Source organism: Hypomesus transpacificus, chromosome 11 (assembly GCF_021917145.1).
Source record: "Hypomesus transpacificus isolate Combined female chromosome 11, fHypTra1, whole genome shotgun sequence".
Taxonomy (NCBI): Eukaryota; Metazoa; Chordata; class Actinopteri; order Osmeriformes; family Osmeridae; genus Hypomesus; species Hypomesus transpacificus.
This window is the reverse complement of record NC_061070.1, coordinates 10,373,942-10,385,577: the sequence shown is the minus strand read 5'-3', so window position 1 is coordinate 10,385,577 and position 11,636 is coordinate 10,373,942. Positions and strand designations below refer to the sequence as shown.

The window sequence follows — 11,636 nt, the reverse complement described above, 5'->3', positions numbered from 1 at the left end:
AATGGCTGAAGCCGTGACGCCCCCCCCCCTCCCCCCTTACTTGACGAAGCTGTCGAGGAGCTCCATGTTCTTGCGGTCGCTGATGAACTCGCCGATCATCTTCTTGTCCAGGCGGGGGTTCTCCCGGAGCCACTGGGCCACCTGGTTGTTGTCCATGGGGCTGCTGAGCAGGCCCTTCTCCTGCAGGAACTGGACGCCCTTCTTGGGCTTCTGGTTGAACTGCTCCGTGCCTGTGATCAGCAGCTGGGGGGAGGGCGGGAAGGCCAGGTGAACACTCACACACTTACACACGCGACCTTGGAATGAGACTTGAACACGTGTGGGAGGGCGTGGGACACGTGTTTGCGGACGCGTGTGGAACATGCAGATGGTCGAGAGACTCGTCGTTCTCTCAGAAAGGTGTGTGTGTGTTTTCTCTCCAGCAGATGCTCAAACTGCGAAAATGCCCCACCTTCTTCTTGATTTTGATGTCCAGCAGTTCTTGAGAGTTGGGCAGACCAGAGGAGAATCGTTGAGGCTTCTGGAGTACATTCTTCTCAGCTGAGACAAAAGGACACTTGAGATATTAGACTTCCTCGCAACATCCTTACAAAAAAGGTGTCCCGGTTAATGAGATGAGAGGTTACGGGACCAAAATGGCGCCAAATGTTATATCGCAACGTGTTCAAGAAATCTTTGACGCTCGGTACAATATACGGTATATATTTTCGGTTTTGACAAGATCTTTGGCGAAGGATGATCTACCTGTGTTGGTCTCTTCCTGGTCCTGCCTGCCGAGCCTCATCTTCTCTGCCATCAGATGGCCGCTGGTGGGTGGGCACGCAGGTGTGTTCAGGATCTCTGCAGCGCTCTGCCCGTCTGGCCTGCTCGTGTCTTGAGCCACATGAACAATAATGCATTACTAACATGTTTTTAAGAGCAAGATTCTATCAAGAAGGACGGCGTTCATATAAGCCCTTTCCTGGCTGCTTGTTCTAAACAGAGAGCCATTCTGCACCTGCGGTCGTGTCTGCGCTTCCATTGGTTGTGCCATCCCCTTCCGGAAGCACCGTTTCTGATTGGTCCTGCTGAGAGGCGTTGTTGAGCACCTTAGCCTGGCAGTGGACCTCAGTGCTGTCAATCACAGTCAGTAGGGCCTCGAGTGAGAGGAGATGTGTTGTGTAGAGCTGCCCTGACACAGGGAAGGCATTCTGTAACACAACACACAGTCACGGGTCATGCAGAAAGTTTCAATCCAATTAAAAACTCAATTTAAGATTTGATGTTTTGGCACGCAATTAGCATGACTGGTTGTTGCAATGGCTGTCAAGTCAGGAAACACAATGTCCCAAGTCCCCATTCTGTCTGCTAGCCCTGCTACCTTGGAGAGGAGCTTGGTGAGATCTTCAAACAGGTTAGAGCAGTAGAAGTCACAGTCGTAGTTGATGTAGAGCTCGGTGACAAAGCTGGGGATTCTCCAGAGCTGCACCAGAGCCTCCAGGGCCATCTCCTTCATCTCGTACGGCATCTTCATGTTCTCCGACGTGATGATATCCATCAGCTTCTTCAGGTACATCTGGACACCAAGAGGAGGAAACAGTCGGCTAACTTCTGGACTTCCTGTTGTTCGGTTTTTCCAGTCTTTGTGTCTCAAAATCGAGCCACGGCCTAACATTTGCTAATTTTTGTCAAAGTACATACCTGGAACATGCAATTGCATTTTAGTTTGTTATTTTCGTGTCATAATTTTTTACGTGAGTGGGTTTCCTAGCTACCTCAAGCTGGAACTTCAGATGTCCTCGCATGCTCTCAAAGAGCAAGAAGCACGCACGCAGAGATGCTGCGTACAGGTTCATACGATCCATACTCAGCAACTGGAACACGAGAGCGAACCACATTTGTAAAGACTGGTCTCACACAGGAACGTGTGTGATGGTATGTGTGTGTGTGTGTGTGTGAGCGTGTGTCCAACCTGGAATAGGTGTCTGCAGAGCTCATCTTTGACCAGGACCAGCAGAGACTGGTAAGGGGCGATGTATGCGGCCTCCAGCGCCACGGTCAGCAGCTGGAGGCCCATGTGCATCATGGCGTCCGTGTTGTGGCGGTCGTGGGGGTTGGTCAGCGAGATGAGGAAGCGGAACAGCTCGCGCAGACACGGTAGGCCGTACGGGATGAGGGAGGCGCCTAGGAGGAAGAAGAATACGGGGGAACGTCACCATGGGCCTTTCGTGCAGCTTGATGGCTGGGTGACAACAGGGCGAGGGGGGCGATAACCCAAACAGGAAGTGCGAGGAGAGGCGGGGGGAGACCGCGAATGAGGGAGCAACAAAAAGGAGATGGATTCTGAGATGGAACGTCGCCCAACATCAGACATGGCAGGGGGGAATAGAGACGAGAGAGGAATTGGGGGGGGGGGGGGATGTGAAAAACGAATCTCACCATCTCTCTGAGAGGACTGGGTGAAGCGGACCCCTCGGGGGTTGACGTAGTCCATGTCGTGGACGGAGGCCGTGTCCGACGGCTCCGTCGCAGAGTCCCTGTCCTCCAGCACCTCGGGGATGGACTCCACCGAGGCCGACTGGGCGCGCTGCACCTGATGCTCGTCACACTGTCACAGAGAGACAAGCCGCCACGGGGGTGAGAACAAGCATGCAAGGGCATGGTGCACCCACGGCTATCCCACTTGCCCGTCTTAAGGGTACAGCATAAAAGCCTATGAGCACTTGATTAGAATGACTAACTCATTATGAAATAACAATTCCTTCCTCATTTATTAATAACAAAAAAAAAATTCTGAGCTCTAAATTAGAGTCGAGTGGGACAATGTCTCCGACTATAACTGACACTTGGAGATTCCCTTGGTCAAAGAAATGTCCACTGAAATAAGCAGAGTTCCTTGAGTACCTGAGCGTCCATCCGTCTGGGCTCCGTCCCCGGGGTGGTGGGGGCCGAGCCGCCCTGATCCAGGTCACTCAGGTCCTCCCGGGAGGTGGCCTTGGAGCAGGTGTCCAGGCCGCTGTCTGTGGTGGTGGGGCTGGACATGGAGGAGGCCACGCTGTCCGACACCGGCAGGCCAGAGGACGACGAGCCCTGCTCGATGAAGGGGACTCCACCTGAGAGAGAGAGAGAGAGAGAGACAGAGCGAGAGAGAGAGAGACAGAGAGAGAGAGAGACAGAGAGAGCGAGAGACAGAGAGAGAGAGAGACGGACAGACAGACAGAGCGAGAGAGTGCGAGATAGAGAGAGACATGGACAGAGAGGGAGAGGTGAAGTTAGCTACTTACAACATGCCTCAGGTAGTATCATGAGGACTTTTTGATGATAGATGAATCCAATTCGATTTAATAAATCTTTGTGGCCCCCGGAGGGCCAGTAAATGCAAGAGCAGGAACAGGAGACGGACTACTGCCTTCAGCATATAAACAAATGGCATTGGAGCAGCATTCTACAGATCCTGTTAGTGTTTATGTACACGTGGTCCGGGGGCCTCACCAGAGAGGTTGTTGTTGCTGAGGGAGGTGGTCTGGCCCGGGTCCATCAGGCCGGAGGAGCTGCGCACCATGTGACGCGGGGGCCGCGGGGAACGCTTCTGCTTCTTCCACTTGGACGACTCGCTCATCCCGCCCGCCCGCATCTTCAACTAGAAACCAGAACAAAAAGATACCCAGCTAAAAAAAAAAGAGACGCACCGCACACACTCCGGCCCAGACCCCTCCTCTTAGGGGACAGGCCCGTTTCTCGGGGCAGGCTTGTCTTTTTCATCAAACACTGAGGTATTTAGGAGATGCTGAACAGTTTGGGCCACATCGCGGTATTAAAAGGTTTGGCTATGTATTGGCGCTGGAAATCTGCATGGTCTTGCACTCGGAGTCTGTGAAAGTAATTCATAGACTGGAAGAAGTATCTTTTTAACGGCCATTTCTTTTTAAAGGATGATCATACGCAGGCATCTGGATATACAGACTACACATACATGCAGACGCATGCTGTACTGAGATCTGCTCCAGCTTAGACTGAGCACACGTTGAACCAGTGGTAGAATACAGTCGGAGGTACAATAGGATCCACATTTAAATAAATACCCAAATATATATTACCAAAACAAAATAAACAAGCAACAATCAAAAACTGTATTTACAAAATACATTTTCTAGCCGGCAGATAAATACAAGAACAAAAGCACTTTGTTTACAAAAAACTATAATCACACTTGACTATAAAACTGTAAAAAAAAACACAAAAAAAACTAAAGCCTCTTACAAATATGTCTACAGTCTAAAACTGCAATGTCTCCACCCTAATCTCCATCTCTAATGGCGTACTGTTATATTGAGTTGGGTTTAGAAAAAAATGAGTGAAAGGGGAATAGAAGACAGGCAGAAGGAAGGGAGGGGAAGGGTGTTATTTTCTCCGACCGAGTTGCCGGACTCGTCTTCCTTACCTGCACTCGTTTGTTTTTCCACAAGATATTGTAAGCCTCAGGAGAAAAGGGGGGGATGGGCAGGTGCCCGTGATTAGTGATGGAGCCACATGTCAGCAGCGGTACACACACACACACACGACACCCATTCAATGATGCATGTGAAGAGAGAGGTGGTGGAGGAGGTCGAGGTATAAGAAGTGATTGGGGGTGGGGGGCAATCCAAACACAGCACCATGCAACCCCAGGGGATGGGCTTGTTTGCGAGGGTGAGGAGGGCGAAGAGGGACCAGGTTAGTGGGGAGACAGGGACACGGGCTCTGCGTCGGAGCAGACACACTCATGTTACACCAGGCACCACACAGGACAGTGGGATCGGAGAGAGATGGCAGGGGAAAGGGCAAAAACAATGACAGGCTCTGGATCACAACAACTGATAAGACTGGCATTTCTGCATAAGAACTCAAAGCAACAGAATGCAAGTGTAATTGTATACATCATTTGTGAATTTTGAAGGATAATTTAGTGACGAGAGATCTAAGGAGCAATTACTTTTTTTTTTTATCAGAAAGGTCAGCCATCGGATTCAATCCAAGCCAGTCCAATGATGCAAGTACAACATTGTGTATGATGGATACAAATGTACAGAAATGTATGATCCTTATTATAGCATACAGCCTGAAACTATAAACTGATAACTTATCTTTTGGAAGTACTGTATCATTAGTTGAAACAGTGAGTGGGATAAGATTATTTTCTATTCCCAAACTAAATAAAGTAAGCTTAATTGTGGATTCAATAATGGATGTTTTGTGTTTTCTTAAGTCATGGAGATATTGAAAAATAAAAACAAAGACAAGAGTTTAAGGAAAAAATGCCCACCATCTCTAGTTTCCCCACAAACCAATGCATCCTCATGCACTTGCCCCCCACAAAAGCCATGCTACCCTGTCAATGCACTAGCCGAGAGCCAATCAACAGTGTGTCTTTGCACAAAGTACCCTCTCTAGGCCATTCTGATTGGTGTTTCTAGGCTGCTCTGCACAAATAAGATCCTGAGTGTCCAGGATACAGGATGGGATCTGTGGGGAGGAAAACAAGCACATATGCAGTATGAACTTATAAAAAAAAGATGGATTTGTAAAAAAACAAAACAAAAAGAGATGAGGCAGACATTGCAGTGGATGAGGCGGGATGAGACTGCAGGGATGCAGGGCCGCTGGGATTAGAGGGCAGAAAGAGGGCTCGTGTCCTGTAGGGTGGGGAGCAGGCACGACAGACTGACGGTTACAGTCTACCCTCACAAAGCAAGAGAATTGTTTTTCCCCCCGCATCCTTTTTTACAATTTCTCCTCCGTCCATGAAGGCACGGATTATTATGGAACAAATGAGGAAAAGGTTTGTCTCATTCACCATCCGCATGACAGACACGGCATCTACTAAAATGCACGCGGGGGTTTGCGACATATTTCAAGCCATCGCTAAAACATACAAGAAATAGGGTCATTCGCAGCACAAGAGGGATGACAGGAATGTAGGACAGAAGGGAGACTGAAGTAGCAACAGGCAGATGAGGGGAACTTTCACAGATGGTCATTCAACATCTCATTCCAGTTTACCTTCTTCATATTGGTGCCCACAAAACTCTTGGCCTCCTCTTTGAACTGGGGTAGTCTAGAAGATGGGACAGAAGCACAAGTAAAGTCTGAATAGAGATCTGGGAATAACATTTCAAGAAAAGGTCATCTGCTTAGTAATCACTAGGAGTACTTATTATGTGGTAATAAGGAGCAGCATAATCTCTAAACTGCCTGTCAAGATTGCTACCTTTCTTCATGGTCATTCAGCCAGCAGCCACTGTGTGGCGACAGGAAACCTGATCTCCCTCTAAACAAAGCCACTTATGCCACAAAACATTACAATGGGGACCATCAACATCAAAGAATCAATTTCATTTAAACCGGCTCCCTGAATTTGTTAGTGGAGATTGAATGTCACACAATGCCGGTAGAAACCCTTTTTTTCCCTTTTTTTTTTTACTTCAGGCAATTCCATTCAAGTCACCCTCACAAAATGAGCACGTCATCAAACCAGCCACCTCAAATAGGCTACATGAATTCATCGGCCGAACAAGTGTAAAGTGGCCTTCCTCTCAAGTCATATTGAATCAAGTCGTAGTAGACAGGAACTAGCTGGTGTGATCAAATAAGAGTAACCAAAAAACATTTTTTTTTAAATGACCCCCAAACATGGACAAAGAACAATACTTGGGAAGCATTAAGCTGACAGGCAATATGTCCCTCTCGGATCCTGTGATATCTTCATTCAAACCTCAAATGAACTTCTCGGGGAGGGTTGATGAGATGAGTGCTGTTCTCTGCTCATCACACATTGTGTGAGACCCCTGGGTTCTGTGGACTCTTGGGCTTTGCGGCCAAATGAGATATCACCGCTGCCACACCGAGAGCTCTTTTTCTATCTCACAAACACGCACACACTACTAACACACACACACACACAGCTCCCAACGTTAACGCCGCGTTAATAGAGTGTTGTCTTGCAAGCTCGATTATTGGATGATCTGTGGGTCTAACAGATTAACATGTCTAATACTTTCAGCAGGCAATCTAAGCCTCCTCCTGTGGACTCCCTGAGAGCTGAAGATCATTATGCCCCAGAGGGGGGGGGGGGGGGGGGGGCAGCCCAGCACCCCCCCACACAGCTCTATTAAAGAGGACAAGAGGGGGGCTGGAGCTGGGGGTGACCAATAAGGCTCTGTGTGTGCGCGTGGTACTCCATGCATGTTGTCAAAAGGCCCTAAATATAAAGTCTCGTCAGGGCGAGCGACAGAGATGCCTTTTTCTTTTACTGCGCTGGCTGCCATACTTTTCTATTTCCACATCCAGCGACGTGCAATAAAAGGTCTCGATAACAAGGTGCCACATGACACGTAATCCTAACAATCACAACCACAAAAAAAAAAAAAAAAAAAAAACTGAGAGAAAATGCTTTGAGGAATACAAAGCAAGCAGCAGCCAAAAAAAGGTTTCTATCTAAATACGCCAACGCCACTATTTGGCAACAACGTCCGCATCAAATAGCCTCAGCCGACACGCGGGCCCTGAGACAGAAAGGAATTACACTGTGACTTTATTCTGAGCTCTATTTGTTCTGTTTGCGCTACGTCGGGGGGGGGTGAGGTTAGATTTATAGTCCGCCTCATCATTTCTACCCGAGACCACTGGCTATGCTAATTCTGCTTGGTACTTGGTGCAGGGTGTTTGGTGGTGGGGCGGGAGGGGGGGGGGGGCTACGGCGTCGGAGACTGTCTTCATCTATATGCAGATCATCCAGTCTGGTGACGCTCTGGATGATGGCTCAGCCTGTTGTCTGCACCTTAATGTGACTAGAAGCCGAATGCATGGGCTCCTGTATGTGTGTGTGTGTGTGTGTGTGTGCGTGTAGCAACCCCCATCCCCTAAATGCCAGTGGGGAATCACATTATTGCATTAGCAAATCAGTGCCATGTTGACCCCTGTGAGAGATGTAAAGGAACAGCATTCCGGCCTATGAAACATGCCCTTCTGAGACCCTTCACGTGCCAAGACTTTAATCATTCAAAGGAGAGACCTTCAAGGTGTTATACGGAACATTGCAGACTGACATGGTATGAAAATGTTATTTAAACTCTCCAAGCGTCTGCCCAGCACATACAACCCAGTCAGACCTTACTATAAAACCTGACTGAAATGATCCTGGACGATTTCAAGCATGAATTGTTTTTGAACGCCCCTCCCCCCACCCCCACCCCCCCCAAAAAGTAATTAAATCAAACAGGTCTGCAATTTACACAGTGCACTGAGAAGCACGCTGTAATCCCACCTCGGTGCTAGGGAAGCAGTGAGAATCCAATCACCTAATTGTCTCCAGGGCAAACTGGAGACGAATTTCCTGAAAAGTGGATGGCAGCGAGGCCTGAGCTAACAACCACACACACCCTTGTACCTGGAGAACAGCAGCTGAACCATGTCGACCAGTGTGTGTTCGGCTGACTTCCTCAGGAGTTCTGCGGGGGGGGGGGGGGGGGGGGCGGGGGAGAGAGAGAGAGATAGAATGAGCGAGAGGACCAAACAAACAAGGCAGGTACCATTAGAGCTAAAAAAGGACTGGGACCTCTGTTTGGGAAGGATTAGAGGGGAACTTTATTAAAACGCAAGGAAACTCTGTGCGTGTGTGTGGGGTGGGGGGTGTTAGGGTCACTGGGGAAGGGAACGCTGTTGGTGTGTGTGCGGGGAGGTACTGAACTAAGTTTGGACGGCGGACTTCACCTTCCAGTTAGGCCCACGTGTAATGGGATACCCAAGGGCATGAATACTAACTATGGGAACCGTGTCCACGCCACACAGAAATCGGTAGCGCTTCTCCGAAAGCTTCTCAAAATGAAGGTCGGGGATGGCGTGGACCAACAGTTAGGCTGGGGCTCAGCGTGCAGGTGCGGCTGAGGAGGAGGGCTGGCAGAGCGCTGCAGATACTTACCGCTGAGGCGCATCTCAAAGCAGATCCGGAAACAGGACTGCATGATCTCACACACCGACTCGTTGGTCAGATGGGCTCCGACGGGCGTCAACAGAAGAGTTCTCAGGACCTATCAACCAACAAGGTTTTTTGTTGTCTCGTTGTCTCTCCCCCCCCCCCCCCAAAGCACGAGACATGGCCAAAACATCAGTTAGGATGACCGGACTGCATTTAGGATCTATCCAGTGACGGATACCGTATTCACAGTGCAATTGTTCTTTCGAGGGACCAAACGTGTGTCGGAGCGCTTCTTCAGCTGTGACGCAGGCGCGGCTACCGTACCTGGAGGATCTTCATGAGCACCACCTCGTCGCTAGCCGGGTCGGTCCCCACGAAGCGGGCGTGCGTGACGGCGTCCGCCATGTTCTCGATGGCCTCCGCCGCTGCCTCGTGGTCGGTGTCTGCAACACGCAAACATTTACATTTAGTCGTTTAGCAGACGCTCTTATCCAGAGCGACTTACAGTAAGCACAGGGACATTCCCCCCGAGGCAAGTAGGGTGAAGTGCCTTGCCCAAGGACAAAACGTCATTAGGCACGGCCGGGAAACGAACTGGCGACCTTCAGATTACTATCCCGATTCCCTAACCGCTCAGCCACCTGACAAACTAGACGAACGCCAATGAGGAGGGCTGCACTTTGGGAGACGGTTTTCTTCAGGAGAACATCACGTTCTAAGGGTTTGGGGCAACAGCTTCACACCTGATGGAAGAGACCTGTTGCCCTTCTATTTAAAAAAAAGAGCAAACTTGAAGGCCCCGCTGTGTCAGGAAGCTCTAAGGCTGAATCACCTGGAGTGGACGACTTCAAAGCGGCATGGTGATTATGGAGAGGAATGTTGACTGATATTGCCTCTTTGTCCTCGTGCCTTTTGTGCCACATTGCAGATCTAAGGATATACTCAGAGCTGTTTGAACTCCTCCTCTTACACAAGTCAAATATCTGAGCATTGTTCATGGTTCAATTTCAAGATAAAAAAGCAAATCATTAGAATCAGATCATCAGATAAATAAATAAACAAAACCAAAATAGGTCAAACTGGTTAGTAGCTCTAATAAAAAGGTAGACGAGTCATGCATTAATGGCCATTTTTATTCAACAAAACAAAAGGCCAAACACTTATATGGGAGCTCACATACAGTCCTGTTCTTGCACACCAACACGAGCGCCTTCCCCCCCCCCCCTCACTCTCACACCAATCCAGTATGAGGTCCATCCAGAACAGAAGGTTGCTTTAAAGCCTGCAATCATGGATCACCAGATGTGCTCTTTTGTGAAGGATGGCCAGGGCAAATTGGCCGTCTAGGCAGCCGGTGTTTTGAAACCTGAAGCAGGGTCTGGCCAGATAGCCGGGCCCTCGGAGCCGCCCTGCTTTACTTTTCCATCACCCGTTAAAAGAGCATTTCATTAACTAATAAGAAGAGGCCATGGCGGGTAGTGGGGGGGAGGGGGAGAGAGGGGATTTCCAGGTAGAGATGTGATGTCACAACACATTCCTGGCTATTGACCAGCCGGCACAATTGGTGTACTAAAGGCAGGAGGGGGGGGAGGGGGGAGGGGAAGGCAGCTTAGAGTGGTGCCATCGTGTCCACGGACGGTCTATAATCAGAGTCATTAGCCAAATGAAGGGGGGTGAGGGGGGGGGGGGGGGGGAGGAGGGGCAGGGGAGGGGGTTTTCAGTGAGACCCCGTCGTCAGCCGTCGCGGGGCGTGGGTTCAGTTCATCAATGCCGTGTTGGAGAAGGAGCACGGGCGCACAAGTCACTGGGCACGGCCGGGCGAAGGCCAGACGGCATGGCCCGCATGGCCCACAGCTCAGGGGGGGGGAGGGGAAGGGGCTGAAACGCAGCACGGACGGCCTCCCTCCAGAGGCCCGGGCGACAACAAGCGCCTGAGTTGCGCTGAAAACGGCTCGTCCACACACGGAAACTGGACCCGTGATGGGGGTCTGACAGAATGTCAGGAGTGATATAGAAGCCTAATCCCCTTTCTTGGCAGGAGTCTACAGAAGCAGGGCCTGGAGGAGGGAGGACCATTGTTAAAATAACATTGGGGAAAGAGAGGGACACTGTGTGTGTGTGCGTACGTGTGCGTGTGTCAGTGGGAACGTGGGAACAGCTGTCCTGCAGTGAAGTTTAAAAAAAGAACATTCAGAGTCCTATTATCAAAAGGACTGCAGTGTGTGTGTGTAAGCAAGAGAGAGAGAGAGAGAGAGAGAGAGAGGGGGGGGGGGGGGGGGGGGGGGGAATGGGTTCGAGTGTGACAAACCCAAAAGGTCTGGAATAATTCTCTGTACAAGGGCCAATGCATCTTTTTAAACCAAACAATGGGACAGGCACTTTCCCCGGGTCTAAGTGAATCCTAGTTTGCTCACCTGTCGCCCTGTTGAATAGTACTAGATCCCCTTTCATCAGCTGGGCTAGCAAAGCCGTCGTAACAGAAATATAATACAACGTTTGATCAAACTACTTTCTGCATATTACAACCCCTTTACTCGCGAATGTAAAACTTGCGTCGATTTGCATCCATTCCTTGATTTGGTAACACTGGATAACATGTTCGTTTGAACTAGTGCGGTTGCTCCTCTGGTGTGGTCACACGGCTGTGCTGACTCGGCATGGAGAGAGATGAGAGAGTGAGAGGAGGAGGAGGAGGAGAAGAGAG

The 11,636-nt window shown here is 49.8% G+C and overlaps 1 protein-coding gene across 8 annotated transcripts in view; it reads right to left on the bottom strand.

Moving 5' to 3' along the window:
* gbf1 (golgi brefeldin A resistant guanine nucleotide exchange factor 1) overlaps positions 1-11,636 on the bottom strand; it is a 57,651-nt gene that overhangs the window by 16,983 nt on the left and 29,032 nt on the right. For 5 of the 8 annotated variants that reach the window (XM_047029801.1, XM_047029804.1, XM_047029802.1 and 2 more), the window contains exons 5-19: positions 9,257-9,375; positions 8,936-9,044; positions 8,405-8,465; positions 6,019-6,073; positions 5,401-5,481; positions 3,472-3,619; positions 2,884-3,092; positions 2,419-2,587; positions 1,952-2,163; positions 1,755-1,853; positions 1,361-1,555; positions 998-1,190; positions 745-873; positions 452-540; positions 41-243 (exon numbers count right to left, since the gene is read on the bottom strand). In XM_047029801.1, the coding sequence (XP_046885757.1) occupies positions 41-243; positions 452-540; positions 745-873; positions 998-1,190; positions 1,361-1,555; positions 1,755-1,853; positions 1,952-2,163; positions 2,419-2,587; positions 2,884-3,092; positions 3,472-3,619; positions 5,401-5,481; positions 6,019-6,073; positions 8,405-8,465; positions 8,936-9,044; positions 9,257-9,375 (2,071 nt within the window). The remainder of the gene's footprint in view (positions 1-40; positions 244-451; positions 541-744; positions 874-997; positions 1,191-1,360; positions 1,556-1,754; positions 1,854-1,951; positions 2,164-2,418; positions 2,588-2,883; positions 3,093-3,471; positions 3,620-5,400; positions 5,482-6,018; positions 6,074-8,404; positions 8,466-8,935; positions 9,045-9,256; positions 9,376-11,636) is intronic. The other 3 variants (XM_047029807.1, XM_047029808.1, XM_047029809.1) reach the window with 1 other exon arrangement.